Raw genomic sequence first — 12,915 nt, forward strand, 5'->3', positions numbered from 1 at the left:
CCCATCCTCTTTGCCAAGGCTCCTTCACCATTCTCTCCTAAGTCCCTCGTCCGACTCCAGGCCTCCGCCCCTCTTCCCCTAAAGGCTGCGCCCTGTGCGGTCTAGGCCCCGCCCTTCAGGCCTCTTTTCACTCCTTCCTGATCCCGTAGCCCACCCTTGTGGCTCCGCCCCTTTAGTAAGTAGGCCACGCCCTCCGTCTGCTCCTCGGCGTTTCCCCGCCCCTCGCCTGCCCTCTGGCCACGCCCCTTCCCTCCTCTGGCCACGCCCCGGTCGCGCGCTGCAGTGCCTTCCCCACCGCGGCCCCGCCCGCCCCCGCCGAGCCGAGCACAGGGCGGCGGCGGCGGCGGCGGCGGCGGCTGGAGCGGCCCGGGAGGAGGAGGTGGCGAGGATGGCAGCGGCGTCGTGGGCGCGGCGGAGATGAGCGCCTGCGACCCCGGGCCCAGGGCGGCGCAGCCGAAGTGGGCTGGGGTCCCGATGCAGGCCCGAGGGGGGCCATGGGGCAGGTCCTGCCGGTCTTCGCCCACTGCAGTGAGTAGAGGGAGGCTCGGGCCTGGTGTGGGGCCCAGAGGTCTGGGTGGGGTACTCCCTGGTGTCCCCTCGGCGCTTGCCTGCAGGAGAGCCGGGATTGGGGGGAGGAGGCAAAGGAGACAAAGGAAACTCTCCCCTCCCCCCCGCTCTGGCGGTGACGGGGGCAGCCTGACCCAGAGGACCTGGACGAAACAGGGCGGAGGTGGGGGGCACTGAGAAGGCAGGCGGGGGGTGCGCTGCGCTCTGGGACGTACCGCCCGGCCCCGCCCGGGAACGAGGACGTGCGCGGGGAGCTGTCCCTGGGCTCTGGTGCTGGCCGCAGCTGGCGGGGAGGGATTGAACAGAGGGTAAAGCCAGGATGGAAAAGAGGGGTCTGACTCCCCATCGCTCGTCTTCTCATCCCATCCTCGTTTTCTGCCCAAGAGGCAGCCCCGACCTCGCCCAAACTGTCCAACCCCCTGTGCCGGGAAAATAGCCATCGGTGGGTTGGGGGCAAGGACTGATGTGTCCGTAGCGGGGTTTACCACTGATACTGGTAATCCTGGGGAAGACTGGCACCACTCCAGGCCTCCCATTCCCCAGCTGAGGAAACGAGGTGAGGGCACAGGGTGTCAGATTTCAATTTCCAAACCGCATTGAGCATCATCTATGTGCAAAGCGCTGAACTAGCTCTAAGGGGCTGGATTCCCAGCTGAAAACGCCTGGCCTGATCCTCACAATCTCTGAGCTCACAGCTCTAACAGTTCATGTCTGCCGTTCTCTGTCCCACACATGGGTGTTCTGACAGCTGGGAATTTCAACACCCTTAGATCTAGCCACTTTCGTGTCTTGGGTGTCCAGATGCCAAAATTCTAAGAATTGGTGATTTCAGCATTTTCGAGTATCATCTCAACATGCTAAGATCTTGTCCTTACTTCAGCTTACAAAGGGAGGGCCATCTCATCTGTCTCTCTCCACCTCTCTTACCTCTCTGCCCTCACTTCCCAACCCTTTCCTCCTCATTCACGCCTCTCCAATCACATCTTCACACCTCTCTGTTCCTCAAAGATGCCAAGCATGATGCCTGATTCAGGGCCTTTGCATTGGCTTCCTTCTCTACCTGGAAGACTTCCCTGAACATCTGCAGGGCTTCCTCACTTCCTTCAGATCTCTGCTCAAACTTTGTCTTATCAGAGAAGCCTTCCTGACCACCCTATGAGAAACAGCACTGCTTCACTTTCTTCACTTTATCTTCCCCTACCTTTCTTTACTTTGCACCCTAGGCTCATCTGCACCTGACATCATATAATCACTTGTTTATTGTCTGTCTCTCCCAAAGAGTGTCAGCTCTAGGAGGGCAGGGATTTTGTCTGTTTTGTTCACAGCTGTATCTCCAGGACCTAGAACAGTGCCTGGCACATAGTGGTGCTCAATAAATGGTTGTTGAACGAATAAGTGAATTGAAACCTCCTAAGATTCCTACTTTGAAGACTAAGATTCCCGGATTTGGACTTCTAAGACTCTAAGCTTCACCAGGCAGTGATGCTAGGTTTTAAAGTCTGTGTGCAGAATGTTCTAAAAGTCCCGTGATTCAAATATTCTAAGATTCCAGGACTGGCACACTTCTGTGATTCGGACAGTCTAAGCTTCTAAGAGTCTTCGATTCTTTCCCTCTCGCAGAAGAAGCTCCGTCTACAGCCTCATCAACCCCTGATTCCACAGAAGGTAAGTGGAGGAGAGCATGTGAAGGGATTCAGGGGTGGGCAGCTTAGGGGCCTGCTGAGAGAAACAAGGTTCTCCCTCACCTGCTGCAGGAGGGAACGACGACTCCGATTTTCGGGAGCTGCACACAGCCCGGGAATTCTCAGAGGACGACGAGGAGGAGACTACGTCGCAGGACTGGGGCACCCCCCGGGAGCTGACCTTCTCCTACATCGCCTTCGATGGCGTAGTGGGTTCTGGAGGTCGCAGGGATTCAACTGCCCGCCGCCCCCGCCCCCAGGGCCGCTCAGTCTCGGAACCACGAGACCAGCACCCTCAGCCCAGCCTGGGCGACAGCTTGGAGAGCATCCCCAGCCTGAGCCAATCCCCGGAGCCTGGACGCCGGGGTGACCCTGACACCGCTCCTCCATCCGAGCGCCCTGTGGAAGACCTGAGGCTTCGGTTGGACCAGCTGGGCTGGGTGGCAGCCCGGGGAGTGGGATCTGGGGAGGACTCTTCCACCAGCAGCTCTACCCCGCTGGAAGACGAAGAACCGGAAGAACCTGACGGATTGGAGGCGGGAGAAGCTGGGGAAGGTGAGATGTCCGAGGTGCTGGGACTGAAGTCAAGAGGGGTGGGTGGTTTCTTCTCAGGGCACCTCCAAGAAGGAAGCTCACAGCCTTCTCTTTCTACCGTGCCAGAACTGGACCTACGACTCCAACTTGCTCAGCCGTCACTGCCCGAGGTCTTGACTCCCCAGCTCAGTCCGGGCTCTGGGACACCCCAGGCAGGAACTCCATCCCCATCCCGATCGCGAGATTCGAACTCTGGGCCTGAAGAGCCCTTGCTGGAGGAGGAAGAAAAGCAACGGGGGCCACTGGAGCGAGAGCCAATAAAGGGACAGTGTCTCGATAGCACGGACCAATCAGAATTCACAGTGGAGCCACGCCTTCTAGGTAAGCAACATGTATGAAGATGCTGTATTGGACCACAGGACGCAAAGGGTGAGAGGATTTTGAATTAAAGGGACAAATCTCGCAAGGAACAGCAGATAGTGGAGAAGGGCGGAGGTATTACTATTGGCTAGATGTGATAAACTCTGCCCTTTTAAAAAATTTCCCCGGTCAGGCAAGTTGGCTCGCTCCTGTAATCTCAGCATTTTAGGAGCCCGAGGCGAGCGGACCACTTGAGGTGAGGAGTGTGAGATCAGCCTGGCCAACATGGTGAAATCCAGTCTCTATTCGGGAGGCTGAGGCAGGAGAATCGCTTGAACCAGGAAAGTGGAGGTTGCAGTGAGCGGAGATCGTGCCACTGCACTCCAGCCTGGGTGACAGAGTGAGACACCGTTTCAAAAAATAAAAATAAAATAATTTTCCCTCTTCTGGAGTGCTCCTCCTAGTGGCTGATTTTGGACAGGCCAAATCCCTGAAGAAATACAGTTCTCTCCTTATTTAGATGTGACCGTAAAATATTTATTTATTTATTTATTTATTTATTTTTATTATTATTATTTTTTTTTGAGACGGAGTTTCACTCATGTTACCCAGGCTGGAGTGCAATGGCTCGATCTCGGCTCACCGCAACCTCCGCCTCCTGGGTTCAGGCAATTCTCCTGCCTCAGCCTCCTGAGTAGCTGGGATTACAGGCACGCACCACCATGCCCAGCTAATTTTTTGTATTTTTAGTAGAGACGGGGTTTCACCATGTTGACCAGGATGGTCTCGATCTCTTGACCTCGTGATCCACCCGCCTCGGCCTCCCAAAGTGCTGGGATTACAGGCTTGAGCCACCGCTCCCGGCCGTAAAATATTTATAACTAAACTGTGTGCTTTTTAAAAACTCTTCTTTTTGGCCGGGCACAGTGGCTCATGCCTGTAATCCTAACACTTTGGGAAGCCGAGGCAGGAGGATCCCTTGAAGCCAGAAGTGCAAGACCAGCCTGGGCAACACAGGGAGGCTCTACCTCTATTTGAAAAAAGAAAACAGCCGGGCGCGGTGGCTCATGCCTGTAATCCCAGCATTTTGGGAGGCTGAGGCGGGTGGATCACCTGAGGTCAGGAGTTCGAGACCAGCCTGACCAACATGGAGAAACCCCATCTCCACCAAAAATATAAAATTAGCCCGGTGTGGTGGCGCATGCCTGTAATCCCAGCTACTCGGGAGGCTGAGGCAGGAGAATCGCATGAACCCGGGAGGCGGAGGTTGCGGTGAGCCGAGATCACACCACTGCACTCCAGCCTGGGCAACAAGAGCGAAACTCTGTCTCAAAAACAAACAGAAACCCTCTTTCTTCTGACCACATCTATAAGCCAGTTGTAAAATGACCCAGCCTTACTTTAAAATATGCTCCGCCTCCAGGAACAGCTAGGGAGTGGGTAAAGACACCATTGCTTTTGGCTGTTTACAAGACGGTTCCATTTTTGGAATTGTCCCCACCTCTATGGACAGCCATTGGCTGAGTCCAAAGGGGCCCCGCCTCCCTACTCCTGTCCTCCGGGTTCTACTGAAGTGGGCAAAATCCCTGAGAAGCAGCGGTGTCCCCAGCCTCTCACTCGGAGCCGAGATGGGGAGTAAAGGTGGGCTTGCGGGACGGGCTGGACGGGGGCTGAGGTCGGCGGAACGCGGTCCAGACTCACCCTTAGCTCCCGCATATCTGGGGCATGTTTATTATTGGTCTGACTCCCCAGTGCTGCAGGCTGGGGCTAGGGGGCCGAGGGGCAGTCTAGGGAGGACCTGGAGGAAGCCTGGGGTCCCTTCTCCTCTGACCCAGCACTTTGGGGCCCAGGAGCAGGGAGGTCCCCCTCCCCCAGCCTCGGGCCCAGGCAGTGCTGTCACTCAGCGGCCAGACGGGCCAGAACAGCTGCAGGGAGGCCCCCTCCCCCCAGCGTGCCTAAACTTAGCCCCCGTCTCAGGCGACCTGGCCCCTCCCCCACTCATTTGCGCCGGCCACTAGGAGCCTGCCTGGGGGTCCCCTGCGTTGGGAGGAAGAGGGGCTGCCCTATTTAGAGGTAAATGAGAGGAGTTGCATTGGAAAGATATGGAAGTGAGGGATGAGCTTCTAACAGGGACGGGTCGGAGGGGTCCGCTGGTTCGGAGGGAAGGTGGGAGGATAGAGGGGATCTGCAAAGGAATAGAAAGGTACCGAGCTCCTGCTTTTTAGGGCTCAACCGAAAGCAGACTACTAAAGTTCCTTTTTATTTTTAAGTGACCAAGTCTCCCTCTGTCGCCCAAGCTGTAGTGCAGTGGCGGGATCACAGCTCATTGCAACCTGGAACTCCTGGGCTCAAATGACTCTCCCGCCTCAGCCTCCCAAGTAATTGGGACTACAGGTGCAGGCTACCACGCCCGGCTAATTTTCTTATTTTATTTTATTTTTTTAGAGACGAGGTCTCATGCCCAGGCTGGTCTGGAACGCCTGGCCTCAGGTGATCCTCCCACCTTGGCCTCCCAAAGTGTTGGGATTACGGGTGTGAGCCTGTAATGGGATGAGATGAAAGTTGGGGTACAAAGATCACTGGTCAGGGCTCAGGCTGGGTTTAGGAGATGTGTTTAAGGGTCTCAGAAAGGGGTTAGAAATTTGAGTTAGGGCCTGGAAAGGAGTATGGTGTTATTAATACATTGAAGACTTAGAAACACGTGTTGCTAAGGGTATCAAGGGGGTATCACTTTACACCTGACAGACTGGCAAAAGTTAAAAAGAATAACCCATTCCAGGGCAGGATGCTGGGAAAATATCTTTTTGAATTTTCTTTTAAGACAGCGTTTTGCTCTTGTTGGCCAGGCTGGAGTGCAATGGCGTGATCTCGGCTCACCTCAGCCTCTGCCTCCTGGGTTCAAGACATTCTGCTGCCTCAGCCTCCCAAGTAGCTGGAATGACAGACATGTGCCACCACACCCAGCTAATTTTTGTATTTTTAGTAGAGACAGGGTTTCTGCATGTTGGTCAGGCTGGTCTCGAACTCCTGACCTCAGGTGACTGCCCGCCTCAGCCTCCGAGATGCTGGAGTTACAGGCCTGAGTCAACATGGCTGGCTTTTTTTTTTTTTTTTTTTTTTGGTAAGAGGGGGGCTTGCTCTGTCGCCCAGGCTGGAGTGCAGTGGCACAATCTCGTCTCACTGCAATCTCTGCCTCCCAGGATCAAGCAATTCTCCTGCCTTAGCCTCCTGAGTAGCTGGAACTATAGGCGTCTGTCACCATGCTTGGCTTGGCTTTTTTTTTCTTTTTTGTATTTTTAGTAGAGATGGGGTTTCACCATATTGGCCAGGCTGGTCTTGAACTCCTGACCTTGTGATCTGCCCGCCTTCGCCTCCCAAAATGCTGGGATCACAGGTGTGAGCCACTGTGCCTGGCCGGAAAAAGATCTTTCTTTTGCTTCTTGTGGAAATAAAAACTGTTATGGTCTTACTAGTTAGCAGTGTTTCAAAATTTATGACATTAAAAAATACATCTGACTGGACACGGTGGCTCATGCCTGTAATCCCAACACTTTGGGAGGCTGAGGCGAAGGATCACTTGAAGCCAGGAATTCAACCTGGGCAACATAGTGAGACCCTCTCTCTCTACAGGATATTTAAAAATTAGTCTGTCCGGGCATGGTGGCTAATGCCTGTAATCCCAGCTACTTGAGAGGCTGAGGCATGAGAATCTCTTGAACTGGGAAGGCAGAGGTTGCAGTGAGCTGAGATTGCACCACTGCACTCCAGTCTAGGTGACAGAGGAAGACTGTCCCCCCCCCCCAAAAAAAATTAGCCAGATATGGTAGTACCACCTGTAGTCCCAGCTGTCAGGAGGTTCGGGTGGGAGGACTGTATGGGTCTGGGAGGTAGAGGCTGCAGTGAGCCATGATCATGCCTCTGCACTCCAGCCAGGGTGACAGAGTGAGACCCTGTCTCTAAAACTAAAAAAACATGGCCGGGCGCAGTGGCTCATGCCTGTAATCCCAGCACTTTGGGAGGCCAAGGTGGGCAGATCACGAGGTCAGGAGATCGAGACCATACTGGCTAACACAGTGAAACCCCGTCTCTACTAAAAACACAAAAAATTAGCCAGGCGTGGTAGCACATGCCTGTAATCCCAGCTACTCGGGAGTCTGAGGCAGGATTGCTTGAACCCAGGAGGTGGAAGTTGCGGTGAGCTGAGATCACACCATTGCACTCCAGCCTGGGTAACAAGAGCGAAATTCTGTCTCATAAATAAATAAATAAAATACAAAGCTGGATGTGGCGGCTCATGCCTGTAATCCCAACACTTTGGTAGACTGAGGCAGGAGGATCACTTGAGATCAGAAGTTTGAGACCAACCTGGGCAAAATGGTGAAACCCCATGTCAACCAAAACATAAAAAAGTAGCCGTGTGTGGTGGTGTGCTCCTGTAATCCCAGCTACTTGGGAGTCTGAGGCAGGAGAATTGCTTGAACCTGAGAGGTGGAGGTTGCAGTGAACCAAGATTGTGCCATTGCACTCCTGCCTGGGTGATAAAGCAAGACTCCATCTCAAAAAAAAACAAAAAAACAAAAACATAATCAATCCACCCAGCAATTCCACCCTGGGAATCTATCTCAGAAATAGTCACCCCAGGAGGTGAGAATATTTGTTGAAGGATGTTGCTTGCAGTCCTGGTTGTGGTGAAGGGGTTAGGAAACAAACTGAATAACCCAGCAATAGATACATGGTTAAGTAAAATGAGTTAGTACAGCTACACCATGGAATACTATGCAGCTCTTTAAAAGAATGAACTAAGGCCGGGTGCGGTGGCTCACGCCTGTAATCCCAGCACTTGGGGAGGCCCAGGCGGGCAGATCACCAGATTAGGAGATCAAGACCATCCTAGCTAACATGGTGAAACCTCGTCTCTACTAAAAATACAAAAAATGAGCCAGGTGTGGTAGCAGGCGCCTGTAGTCCCAGCTACTTGGAAGGCTGAGACCGGAAAATCGCTTGAAGCCGGGAGGCGGAGGCTGCAGTGAGCCGAGATTGCACTACTGCACTCCAGCCTGGGCGACAGAGCAAGATTCCATCTCAAAAAAAAAAAAGAATGAATTAAGGCCAGGCCTGGTGGCACATGTCTGTAATCCCAGCACTTTGGGAGGCTAAGGCAGGTGGGTGGATGGCTTGAAGTCAGGTGTTTGAAACCAACTTGGCAAACATGGCAAAACCCCATCTCTACTAAAAATAAAAAAATTAGCTAGGCGCCGTGGCATGCTCCTCAGGAGGCTGAGGTGGGAGGATACCTTGGCCCCAGGAGGCTGAGGTTGCAGTGAACCAAGATCACACCATGGCACTCCAGCCTGGGCAACAGAGTGAGACTCTGTCCAAAAAAAAAAAAAGATAGGAATGAATGAATGAAGAGGTAATCAGGGATGGTGGCTCACACCAGTAATCCCAGTGCTTCGGGAGGCCAAAGGTGGACGATGACTTGCGTGCAGAAGTTCGAGGCTGCAGTGAATTATGATCACGCCACTGCATCCAGCCTGGGCGACAGAGCGAGACCCCGTCTTTGTAAAAAAAGGGGGAGAGGGAGCTATTTCAGTTGATTAGGAGGAAAAGTAAAGTGAAGTATGCATGATGCAGAAAAGTGTGTGTACAATTCCATTTTTCTTTCTTTTTTTTGAGACAAAGTCTCGCTCTGTCGCCCAGGCTGGAGTGCAGTGGCATGATCTTGGCTCACTGCAACCTCTACTTCCCAGGTTCAAGCGATTCTTCCGCCTCAGCCTCTCGAGTAGCTGGGAATACAGGTGGTCGCCACCATGCCTGGCTACTTTTTATATTTTTAGTAGACACGGGGTTTCACCATGTTGGCCAGGCTGGTCTTGAACTCCTGACCTCAGGTGAGCTGCCTGCCTCGGCCTCCCAAAGTGCTGGGAGTACAGGTGTGAGCCAGCACCCCCAGCATAATTCGGTTTTTCGTAAGAAATGACCAAGATGCATCAGTTTGTATTTCTGTGTCCACACATAACTATATGGTGAGGAGTAAGATTAGGGGACTTACTAGATGGTTAACTTGGGTTTTCTAGGGAGAGAAAAAGGGAGGTAAGCATGGAAAAAACGAGGCCACTAAAAATTTGAAAATCAGGCTGGGTGCTGTGCCTCACAGCTATAAACCCAGCACTTTGGAAGGCTGATACAGGAGGATAACTTGAGGCCAGAAGTTTGAGACCAGCCTGGGCAACATAGAGAGACCCTCGCCTCTAAAGACAAAACAAAAACAAAAATCAGCTGAGTGTGGTGGTGCACACCTGCAGTCCCAGCTACTGAGGAGGCTGAGGTGGGAGGATCACTTGAGCCCAGGAGGTCAAGGCTGCAGTGAGCTATGATTGCACCACCGCACTGCAACCTGGGTGACAGAGTGAGACCCTATATCTCAAAAAAAAAAAAAAAAAAAAAAAAAGGAAATCAGGTTATGCTCAAACAGGTGTGTTGAGAAGTCATTTTTCAGCTGTAGGACAGGGGAAGGGAGGTGAAGAGACCAGCCAGGTCAGGTCCAAGCCCTGATGCCCCCCGCCCCTCCACAGTGGCGGACCTGCTGTACTGGAAGGACACGAGGACATCAGGCGTGGTCTTCACAGGCCTCATGGTCTCCCTCCTCTGCCTCCTGCACTTCAGCATCGTGTCTGTGGCCGCACACGTGGCTCTGCTGCTGCTCTGCGGCACCATCTCTCTCAGGGTTTACCGCAAAGTGCTGCAGGCCGTGCACCGGGGGGATGGAGCCAACCCTTTCCAGTGAGAACCCCTGGCCCCTGCCCTGAGCCCCTGACCCCAGGACCCCTGACCCTAGATCATGACCCATGACCTCAGATCAGGCACCGCCTCCCACCCGGACCCTGACCCATCTTGATTGTTCTTCATCCCAGTCCTCTAACCTGCCCTCCAATCCTAATCTGATCCGAACCTGGGGCCCTTCATCCTGCATCCCTGACCCTGACCCTGACCTCACCCCTTCACATGTGATTCGTCTGAGTTGCCCCTCAGTCCTGACTCTGGTCTCCCGACCCCCATTCCTCACCCTTGTGTCAGCCACCCCTGCACCAACCTGAGCCGGTCACCCACGGAGTCACCCCACACTCCACACTCCTTTGTCCCCGCAGGGCCTACCTGGATGTGGACCTAACCCTGACTCGGGAGCAGACAGAACGCTTGTCCCAGCAGATCGCCTCCCGCGTGGTCTCGGCAGCCACACAGCTGCGGCATTTCTTCCTGGTAGAAGACCTCGTGGATTCCCTCAAGGTGGCCTAGAGCTCCCAGTCCCTCCTGGGTTCCCCCCATTCACCTCTTCCCTGCTAAAGGGTGGGAGGGCGATGGCTGGGTAAATTCATAGCCTGGGAGGGAGTGCCCAGTGGGCTCTGCTGACCCTGACCTTCACCCCCAGCTGGCCCTCCTCTTCTACATCTTGACCTTCGTGGGTGCCATCTTCAATGGTTTGACTCTTCTCATTCTGGGTGAGCTGGGAAGGCCATGAGGGGCAAGGTGGGGAGTTGGAGTCTGGTGGGGGATGGGGATCCAGATGGAACTGTTCATCTCTCGGGAGCACCCTGACGCCCCCCGTCTCTGTGCCCGCAGGAGTGATCGGTCTATTCACTGTCCCCCTGCTGTACCGGCAGCACCAGGTGAGTGTGGCACCTCAGCTGTCAGCACCCCAGCTAACATGGGGGGTCTGTCTCCTTCCAGAACCAGGGTCTCATTGACAGATGTGCAGACACAGGTATCCTGGCTTTGGCACCTTCTCAATACAGCAAGAGCCTAACTAACATGTCTCATCAGCATCAGCCAGGACAGGCTTTTCTTTCTTTTTTTTTTTTTTTTTTTGAGACAGGGTCTTGCTCTGTTGCCCAGGCTGAAGTGCAGTGGCACAATCTCGGCCCACAGCAACCTCCACGTCCCGGGTTCAAGTGATTCTCCTGCCTCAGCCTCCCGAGTAGCTGTGACTACAGGCATGTGCCACCATGCCCAGCTAATTTTTGTATTTTTTTTAGTAGAGATGGGGTTTCAACATGTTGGCCAGGATGGTCTTTATCTCCTGACCTCTTGATCCGCCCGCCTTGGATTCCCAAAGTGCTGGGATTACAGGCGTAAGCCACTGCGCCCGGCTTTTTTTTTTTTGAGACAAAGTCTTTGTTACCCAGGCTGGAGTGCAGTGGCAGGATCTCAGCTCACTACAACCTCCACCTCCTGGGCTCAAGAGAGTCTCCTGCCTCAACCTCCGATTAGCTAGGATTACAGGCGCATGGCCACCATGCCCAGTTCATTTTTGTATTTTTAGCAGAGATGGGGTTTCACTATGTTGGCCGGGCTGGGCTCAAACTCCTGACCTCAGGTGATCCACCTGCCTCGGCCTCCCAAAGTTCTGGGATTAAAGGCATGAGCCACCAAGCCCGGCCTTCAATCTTTTTTTTTTTTAGATGGAGTCTCGCTCTGTTGCCCAGGCTGGAGTGCAATGGCAAGATCTCAGCTTACTGCAACCTCTGCCTCTTGGGTTCAAGCAATTCTCCCACCTTAGCTTCCCAGTAGCTGGGATTAAAGGTGCATACCACCACGCCCGGCTAATTTTTTGTATGTTTAGTAGAGATGGGGTTTCACCATGCTGGCCAGGCTGGTCTTGAACTCCCGACCTCAGACGATCCTCCCGCCTTTGGCCTCCCAAAGTGCTGGGATTAGGCCTTCACTCTTGATTTTAATTGACATGTCAGCTAAATGCCACTGCATTCCAGCATGGGTGACAGAGCAAGACTCTCTCAATACAGACCACTGTAAGGAAATCCAAAAAAAAAAAAAAAAATAATAATAAAATAAAATCAAGACTGGATGGTTGTTGCCCAAAACACTGACATGAGTAGGACCATCCTATCCGGAGACAGGTGGATGGACTGACAGCCCCTTCTCCAGCACAGCTGGGAGCCAGATGGTAATGTGTCCTGGTCCTAACTCCATCCCTCACAGGCTGGAGTCACCAAGACTCACAATTAAACTGTATTTAAATCAGGCCAGCCACAGTGGCTCACAACTGTAACCCTAGCACTTTGGGTGATTGAGACAGGAGGGTTGCTTGAAGCCGGGAGTTCAAGACCAGCCTGGGTAACATAGTGAGACCCCATCTCTACAAAAAGGTTAAAAATTAGCCAGGCATGGTGGTACACACTTATAGTCCCAGCTACTCCAGTGGCTGAGGCAAGAAGATGACTTGAGCCCTAGAAAGTCGAGGCTGCAGTCAGCTATGATCACACCACTGCACTCCAGCCTGGGCAACAGAGCAAGACCCTATCTTTTTTTTTTTTTTTTTTTTTTTGAGAGGGAATCTCACTCTCTGTTCATGCTGGAGTGCAGTGGTGTGATCTTGGCTCACTGCAACCTCCGCCTCCTGGGTTCAAGTACTCTCCTGCCTCAGCTGCCAGAGTAGCTGGAACTACAGGCACGTGCCACCACGCCCAGCTGATTTTTGTATTTTTTAGTAGAGACAGTGTTTCACCATGTTGACCAGGCTGTCTTGATCTCCTGACCTCATCATCCGCCTGCCTGGTCGGCCTCTCAAAGTGCTGGGATTACAACTGTGAGCTCCCAAGGCCAGCCTGCAAGAACCTATCTAAAAAAAAAAAAAAAAAAGGCTGAGTATCTTATGCCTGTAATCCCAGCACTTTGGGAGGCGGAGGCAGGTGGATCGCTTGAGGTCAGGAGATCGAGACCAGCCTGGCCAGCATGGTAAAACTATTTTTTTTTT

At 53.2% G+C, this 12,915-nt stretch overlaps 1 protein-coding gene across 2 annotated transcripts in view; it reads left to right on the forward strand.

Moving 5' to 3' along the window:
- Window positions 1-271: 271 nt before the first annotated feature.
- Window positions 272-12,915, forward strand: part of RTN2 (reticulon 2) — a 15,375-nt gene continuing 2,731 nt past the window's right edge. Inside the window, exons 1-8 of one of the 2 annotated variants that reach the window (XM_032262627.1) lie at window positions 272-528; window positions 2,188-2,232; window positions 2,322-2,804; window positions 2,910-3,164; window positions 9,719-9,926; window positions 10,292-10,430; window positions 10,573-10,642; window positions 10,764-10,810. In XM_032262627.1, coding sequence (XP_032118518.1) covers window positions 495-528; window positions 2,188-2,232; window positions 2,322-2,804; window positions 2,910-3,164; window positions 9,719-9,926; window positions 10,292-10,430; window positions 10,573-10,642; window positions 10,764-10,810 — 1,281 coding nt within the window. In that variant the 5' untranslated portion in view covers window positions 272-494. Of the gene's footprint in view, window positions 529-2,187; window positions 2,233-2,321; window positions 2,805-2,909; window positions 3,165-4,571; window positions 4,785-9,718; window positions 9,927-10,291; window positions 10,431-10,572; window positions 10,643-10,763; window positions 10,811-12,915 lie in introns of those variants that run through there. The other variant, XM_032262628.1, reaches the window with a different exon arrangement.

Source organism: Sapajus apella, unplaced genomic scaffold, assembly GCF_009761245.1.
Source record: "Sapajus apella isolate SASKATOON/1434 unplaced genomic scaffold, GSC_monkey_1.0 scaffold130, whole genome shotgun sequence".
NCBI classification, from domain to species: Eukaryota; Metazoa; Chordata; class Mammalia; order Primates; family Cebidae; genus Sapajus; species Sapajus apella.